General features: G+C 45.8%; 1 protein-coding gene across 1 annotated transcript; it reads left to right on the forward strand.

The window, feature by feature from the left end:
* The first annotated feature begins 4,464 nt into the window (after positions 1-4,464).
* On the forward strand, positions 4,465-5,327 carry DEFA20 (Paneth cell-specific alpha-defensin 20). The gene is made up of 2 exons (NM_001166079.2): positions 4,465-4,691; positions 5,074-5,327. Exons 1-2 carry the CDS (start codon positions 4,520-4,522, stop codon positions 5,202-5,204), a joined length of 303 nt encoding a protein of 100 aa, NP_001159551.2. The 5' UTR covers positions 4,465-4,519; the 3' UTR covers positions 5,205-5,327.
* The last annotated feature ends 2,665 nt before the right edge of the window (positions 5,328-7,992 follow it).

Raw genomic sequence — 7,992 nt, forward strand, 5'->3', positions numbered from 1 at the left:
AAGCCTCCACATATAGGCTCTGCTTTTGCCGCTTAGCTTGTGGATGGAGACCCAAAGCTGTACCTGTTTCCACTTGTGGAATCTTGTGAAAAAGACTGAAAAAGGTTTACTCTTTGTACCTTGTACCTTTTCTTTATTCTCTCTCCAAAATAAACGTTAAGCATTAAAATCACTATGTTTGGCATTTTTCTTCTCTCTCCCATTTTTCTTTTCCCTTTTCGTATAGCTTATTTCTGTTGTTCATTTGCATAGGGAATTCTGTCCACAATGGTCTTCACTAAGTGTATTGGTCTTGGCATCTCAGTGCCACAAAATTTGAGCATGATCCCACAATGACAAATACATCAGAAACGAAAATAATTATTAATTGCAACAATTTCATATCTATAAAAGATTGGATCCACTCATAGTGATACTCAAAAGAGGAAAATGACTATGGAGTGCACCGGAAGGTGTGAATCAAAGAAATGTGGATCCAATGGGCAATGTTTACTTATTCCTTAAATTTCAGATGTGGGTGAGCATTGACATATCCAAATATTACTCTTGTTTTAACCACATATGTAATGTATAGATATTTTTCTTTCTCGCTAAATGACAATTTGTCAGAAACGAACGTCCCCAGACCCTGGGGGTTCCAGCCTTGGGAATGGTGTTTCCCCGCTCACTAGTGTCCTCGTCTTATCTGACTATCTGACCATTTATGTCAGTTGTCAGAACGTTTAGGCGTTTCACTGTTTTCATCCTTTTCGCTCTCTGATGTCTCGTTCATTAGCAGTCAGTCATTCCTGTGCTAAGTGCAATAACAGCCAATTTTTTAAAAGGACACAAACCAAACAGACAATAAGAGAAAACACAGCAGATAACTCATAACTGGTCACCAAACAGTATACATAGCGTGATCTCACTTTTATTGAAATACAGTAAATATACACAGAACAGGGTCCAAAGACTACCCAGGAAACAACATCTCTCAGAAGGGCTGAGTTGCAGGTGGTTCTGAGAGTTCTGTTTTGATCTCTGGTTTTGGATTTGTTTCTATATTGAGCATGAATAGTTACGGTAATAGGAAAAAAAATAAGCGATAAAGTAGAAAAAGGAAAAATAAAAAGAAGGATCTGAAAATATTTAGAATGCATTCAATTTTTCAAAGTCATTTTGGTCAGCTCTACCGACTCTGGCAGTGTGTTCATAGAATTTTCATTTGGAAAAACAAGTTTGAAGTCGGCCATCCATAGCACTTTCTCTAAAGAAACTGTACCTAAAATGTATCGATTCCTATGATCTGTTCCCTACATGTGGTGTGGCTAGATGTGGAGGTGTCTCAGACGAGTGGAGGGAGAAACGGACGGAAAATGAAGCAGACACAGAGAGCCAACAGGCAGGGGATCCTCGTGCCTAGGAGCCTCCTGAGAGGGAGAGCACCCAGGAGGGAAACGGGAGCCTGGGCTTCCCTGGGGAGTGAGAGGCGTCCAACCCTGTGCAGATACAAGTCTGAGGGCAGCAGGAGCAGGGGGTGATGAGCCACGGAGAAGGCTTTGTCCTAAAATGCCATCTCTGTGTGCTGCTGGGCTAGGCGTTTGATGACCAGACCTTTGATGGCTCTCTCTGATCCCGCGGCTCCCCTTCAACACCACCTATGAGTGTTGACAAAGGCCCATATTGCCTTTCCTGCTCTGCATCTGCATACGGTCACCAGCAGTAACCGGGACCTCGCAGCATCATCTGCTCTCTGGAATAGCCTGGGACACAAAACCTTCCTCCAAAACCAGATCTATTGATGCCTTAAGATATCAGGAATTGATGTCCCTTCAGACTCATTCGCTTGCACCATACTTGTCAGCATGGGCAGGTTCACTCCATGCTAAGATCTAAAATCATGGCTCAGGGGAATTCACTCCCTCTTTCCACGGATTTCCACATTGCAGATGTGAGCACGGTGTTTGTCCTGGCCCTCAAGTTGGCAGAGGCTGGATCAGACTCAGAGTTAAGACAAGAAAAATGTTTCTTTAGGCGTTATTGTAAATAGCAGCGAGTTTGAAGTCAAAGGACAATAGTCAACGGTGAGTTGATACAGTAAACAAAACAAGAAAGGCAAAAAGAAAGTTATTTTGTGCTAAATTATTCCACAGAAACACAGTAAAAGTCTACAATCATTTCCAAGACTGTCGGTAGAATTTTCTAGAAATTCTTCTCCCAGAAAGAAACCTAGGAAGAGGATGCTGGGCGGCAAGGTCATCCTGTAGTCTAGGCTGAGCCATGAGCGGGTCCCGTGAGAACTTGTCCAACGCAGACAAATGGGCTCCCAGCCATGTTCTGGTTCACTGTCAATGCTGAGATCGACCTGTTAGACTGCGGACTGGACAGTGATTTTTGAAACCTCCCATCTCTTTCTAGATTTCCCAAGAAAGCAGGAAATTTCTCGGCTGCAGAAGGATGAAGAGAGGCTGAAAAGAAAATTTTATTCAATAGGGGCCAGCCCTGAGGCTGAGTGGTTGGGTTCAGGTTCAGCTTCTGTGGCTCAGGGATTGGCCGGTTCGGATCCTGGATACCTAACTAGCACTGCTCATCAAGCCATGCTGAGGCAGCATCCCACATAGCACAACCAGAAGGACCTACTACTAGAAGAGAGAACTATGTACTGGGGGGCTTTGGGGAGAAGAGGGAAAAACAAGATTGGCAACAGATGTGAGCTCAGAGCCAATCTTTGAAGAAAGCGTTCTTCAATAAATAAGGACACTGGGTGATCAAGCACAGGGCAGAATCCTCGCAGAAAGCTTGAAACTGGAACCAAGATTCCCAAATGGCCCCGCCATCATCTCTACAGATGGAGAGAGAACAGGTCACAGGGATGCAGACTGGGAGGGAATAGTGGGACCCCATATGCCAAGCTCAGGGATGTTCCATGAAGGACAGGAAGGCAGGGGGAATAGAGAGGACATTGAACCTGCTGCTGCAGGGCCCCAGGCAGAGGAGGACTGCACAGTGAAAGCTGAACTCATTGAAGCGGGTAGTTCAGTCCAAGGTCATCCAGTTCATTTGCTAATTCACCTGGGTGTCGCAGGTGTGTTTTTAGCACTCGCTTTATGCCAAGTTCTATCTTAACTGCTAGGATGTATCATTTGATATGATCGTGTGATGGTGATCAAATCCTAAAATGACAATAAGAGCATTTCTGGAGTTTGGACCACGAACCAGGCATTGCTCTAAGCATTTTGCATGGCGTTATCATTTTATCCTCACCACAACGCAATGAAGACAAAGAAACTGAGGGGCAGAAACCTACTTTCCCAGATGCACACACACAGGACATAAAGGCCTGAGACAGATGGAGTCCCTGCCCTCAAGGCCCCTGCCTCAGCGAGCAGGGAAAGCATAGACCCAGGATGCAGGCCAGGCTAATGACCTTCCAGACATTTTCTATTAATTCTGATTCCTGACTTTGTCTCTCATATTTAGGAAGAATGAGTTGTTTTCTTTCCATCCTTCCTTCCGTTGTGTCCATATGTTGATTATTCTATTGGTATATCCTTCCAGCAGGAAACGTCACATCTTTTCAACCTATACTTAAATGAGTATTTCCCTGTGAATAGTGAGAGTCAGTCACGATCCTGGATCTCCATCTCCTCTTCTTTCTTGATCAATTCCAAAGCCTGGCTGATTTTCTTGGGAATTCTGATTCCCAATAGCAATTCATGATTTTTTTTAAAATTGTCCTCTTTTCTTTGCTAACCTTTCCTTAACAACAGCCTTAAGATTTATAGCCTTATCAAGCATTCATGGGAAATTAATAAAGGTAGACTAGTAATAAGTTCTACTGAGTCTTTGTTCATTCGACTCTGCTTCTTTGCTCTCATGTCAGCTCACTTGGATCTTCTATTTAATTGATTTGAGTGCATCCTGGAGCAATATTTTCCCAAAGGGCTTCATGCCTAGCAATTTCCTGAGTCTGGAACATCCAAAACCAGAGCATTTGTCCCTATAGATGGTATTATATATTGCCTGAGCACAGAATTCTATATTAAGTGATGTTCTCTCAGAATTTGTGAAAATGCAATCTAGTATCCAGTGTGAGTGAGAAATCTCTTACACGTCTGATTATTGCCCTTTGTTAGCCACGCTTTTGGAAGTTTTCAACCATATCTCTTGATGTCTGAAATGCCCTATAAGGCATATGCACACATTTTACTGGTAAATATTCAAGCAGATGAGAAATAGGGAAGGTTATCATGTTCCTATGAGGCGTTAGTCACGACAGCTGAAAAACAAACATGGACACCAGAAAATAGAGGCATCATGGGGTGGGGGCGGGGGGAGCAACTAGATCAAAAGGACATCAAAGTTCCTCTGGGCCGACAAGAGGATCTTTGGCTGCCCCACCTTCACCTAGTCACACTTTCAACACAACACCTTCTTTACTCCAATCTGTCTCCTATAAATACAGACTGCCTCTGGGCTCCCCATTCACTCAGGCTCCTGCACTGCCATCTGGACCCTGTTCTCCAGGTGACTCACGGCCATGAGGACCCTCGCCCTCCTCGCTGCCCTTCTTCTCTTGGCCTTCCATGCCCAGGCTGAGCCCCTGGGAGAGAAAGATGACCAGGTTCCTGCTCAGGACCAGCCTGGAGCCGACGTCCAGGGGATGACCATCTCCTTTGAGGGGGCCGAACGCTCCACTCGAGATGCTTCAGGTGAGAGACCAACCAGTTTGCTGTTAGGATCTGCAGGCCAATTAGAGGGACTTGTCAGTACATGGAGGCTGGGCTCAAATTGGGTGAGTGGATGAGGTGGGGTGAGGAGTAAGTAACCCTAAGTTTGAGAGGTGGACTATTGAGAAAGAATCTACATGATAGAGTGGGATCAGAGAAAAAATTAGGAACCTGCATGACCAACACCTAGTCAGGAAGATTTCTTGTGAGCTATGACAAGAAGATGAATTCTCTCCACCCTACATGACTGGTTTGGTCTACTGTAAGAAGACACCTGGCCTCTCTGCATATCCCCTGGAGGCTGGTTCTGCCTCTTTGCCCTCCCTCCTTCCCCTTGTACCTGACAGTCCTCTTCCTTCCACAGGCTCTAGGCCAGGTCTTATCTGCCGCTGCAGCTCCTTTTGCCAAAGACCTTATAGGGAAGAGGGGATCTGTACCACAGGCCTACCCAAAAGGCTTTGCTGTCGTCCTGATCGTCGTCGTGGTCCTCGCTGAGCTTTGTGGATTGAGACCCAAAGCAGCAACGGATTCTATTGCAAGACCTGCAAAAGGGTTTACTCTTTCTACCTTCAATTTTTCTTAAATCTTCTCCAAAATAAACTTCCAGCGTTGAATGCAGTGTGTTTGTCAATTTCTTCTGTTTTTCCTTTTTTGGCTTTTCATAGAGCACCCAGGAGGGAGACGGGAGCCAGGGCCTCTATAACACTCTCCACTGCGGGCAGGGAGCATCAGGGTTGCCGTATTTCTGTGAGTGCTGTTGGCACAACCTCCCTGGAGGACAATGGAGTAACAGGTGTAAAGGTTTGAGATCTGTTCTTTAACCCAGAAATTCTACCACAGGCAATTTGTATAAAAGTTGGAGTCACTTATGAGCCACATCATACATATATAAAGATATTCACTACACTTTTGTTCTAACTGCAAGAGTTTAGAAATAACCCAACTGTAGCAATTTTCTGTTTGATCAATAAAAAAAGTAACCATGGAGTATGACAGCAGTGGATTAGTGCAGAGTTATTAAAAGTAATGACAGAGTTCTGTATGTGCAGATATAAAATTGTTCAAGCTAAATAACGAGGTGGCTCAAGCAAACTACAGAATAATGTGTTAACGGCGGGCTTTCCTGGACAAGGCTGCGGGACGGGGCTGGGAGAGGAGAGACTGCCGTTTGTCACTCACCACTCATCCTTTTGAATTTTGCTCCCTGTTCCTGAATTAAAATTTTTTTTAGTTACAAAAGTACAAAGATTTTGGGGTGCTGCAGGAATATTGGTTATTTTGATATTTCTCAAGATGGAGAGATGTAGCTGCTGTACATTTAACGTGAGGGGTTTAGATCATACTGACTTCTTGAAATAAATCTCCCCTTTGGCTTTAGTCTGAACAGTCTTCACCAAGAATCCCACTGAGCTCTTCTCCCCTGAGCCTGCTAAGCCATTGTCCTCTCCACACTCAGGAGCCTACTCACCCCAGAACCTCAAAACCCTCCTTCCTAGGTCTGTCGTGCCCCTGAATCGTGAAATCTTTTAACCCTCCACTCCCCTGGGGTCCAGTTCCGTCCAAGGGTCTAGACCTCCAGAGATAAGCAGGAACCACCTTCAGAAAAGAAGAGGCCTTTGTTCCAGGAACTTTTCAAATGAAAGCACTATGTCTTGCCTTTTGGGAACAATAAAAAGTCCGTATTCAAGCAGATGGGAAACAGAGAAGAGACCAGGCTCCTTATCATCGTTATCAACTTGAAACAAGTGCAGACACTAAACACACAGCCTTGTGCTTGATGGAAGCTGTTCGAACAGAAGAGCATCAGAGAGACTGGAGGGCACAGCAGCCTGGGCCCCATCCCCAGGCACATGCCCCCCTTCTCTCACTGCGCTGAGTGTCTCTGAGCCTCCTCATCTCAGACCCAGAAATACCCGTGACTCTGCGCTCTCCACTCACTCAGGCTCCCGCTCTCCCATCCAGAGCCTGAGCTCCAGGTGACTTACAGCCAGGAGGACTCTCCGCCCCCTCCCCTGACCTTCCTTTCTGGGCCCTCTAGACGCAGGCTGCGCCTCTGGGAGAGAGAGCTGACCAAGTTCCTGCCCAGAACAAGCCTGGGACCGAGGTACAGGACATGACCATCTCCTTTAAGGGGGTGAAGCCTCTGCTCGAGAAGCATCAAGCGAGACACCAGAAGGTGTGTTGTGGGGGTCTGCAGTCCATTGTGCCACAGACTAGCCACAAAGTCACTCAGAATGGAGGACATTGGACTGAGAGGCTCTTCAAGGGCTCTTTGAGCAACAAACGCTTAGAGTCCATGACACGGGCTTGTGCAACACAGCAGCTTCATCAGCAAAACTTGAAAACGCTGTTCCAAGGGCCTCAGTATGTAGAGACCAGGCTCGAATCAGGTGTGTGGATCAGGTTGGGTGAGGAGTAGGTAGCCTGAGTTTGAGAAGCAGATTGTTGGGGGGAACAGGGAATAAGCATGGACATGATAGTCAAGGATCAGAGAAAAATTATGATCCTGCATGACCAACACATAGCCAGTAAGAGTTCTCGTGAGTTACCACAGAAAGGTGAATTCTCTCCCCCCTGACATGACTGACATTATCTGTTTGAAGTAGACACACCTCCTCTTAGTCTCTCCCTTGGAGACTGGCTCCGCCTCTCCTCCCTCCCTCCTTCGCCTGTGCCTCGCCCTCCTCGTCCTTCTGCAGGCCTTCAGGGAACAGCCACCTGCACCTGCAGACGCTCTCCTGTCTGCTCTAGCAACGAGCGCCCCTCTGGGACCTGGAGAGTCAAAAAGACCCCTCACGCAGCCTAAGCTGTCATCACGGAGCTTGCGGATGGAGACAAAAAGCAGCACAAGACTCCATTAGAAGACCTGGAAAAGAGGGGACTCTTTGTACCTCCCACCTTTTCTCAATTCTCTCTCCAAAATACACTTTAAGCATTAAACTCAGTGTGCTTGGATTTTTCTCCTCTCTGATTTCTTTGACCTTTTCAGATGGTTTAATTCTCTGGTTCACTTGCACAGAGAATTCTGTCCCCAAGGGTCTTCATTAAGTTAACTGGTCTTTGCATCTCAGTGCCACACACTTTGAGCATCACACCACGATAAGAAAACAGTACAAATGAAAATAATTATCAATTACAATATTTTCTCGCTATAAAATTGGATCCATCCGTAATGATGCTCAAAAGAGGGAAGTGACTATGAAATCTACCGTAAGGTGTTGTGACTCAAGGAAAGGTGGCCCCAATGGGCTACGCTGACTTGTTTCTTAAATTTACGAGCTGG

Source organism: Equus caballus, chromosome 27, assembly GCF_041296265.1.
Source record: "Equus caballus isolate H_3958 breed thoroughbred chromosome 27, TB-T2T, whole genome shotgun sequence".
Lineage (NCBI taxonomy): Eukaryota > Metazoa > Chordata > Mammalia > Perissodactyla > Equidae > Equus > Equus caballus.

What these genes read in the sequence shown, in the direction of transcription:
- DEFA20 (NM_001166079.2), top strand. Translation starts at nt 4,520, where the DNA reads ATGAGGACCCTCGCCCTCCTCGCTGCCCTTCTTCTCTTGGCCTTCCAT. An exon ending in CTCCACTCGAGATGCTTCAG is followed by an intron (nt 4,692 to 5,073) that starts GTGAGAGACCAA and finishes TTCCTTCCACAG; the next exon opens with GCTCTAGGCCAGGTCTTATC.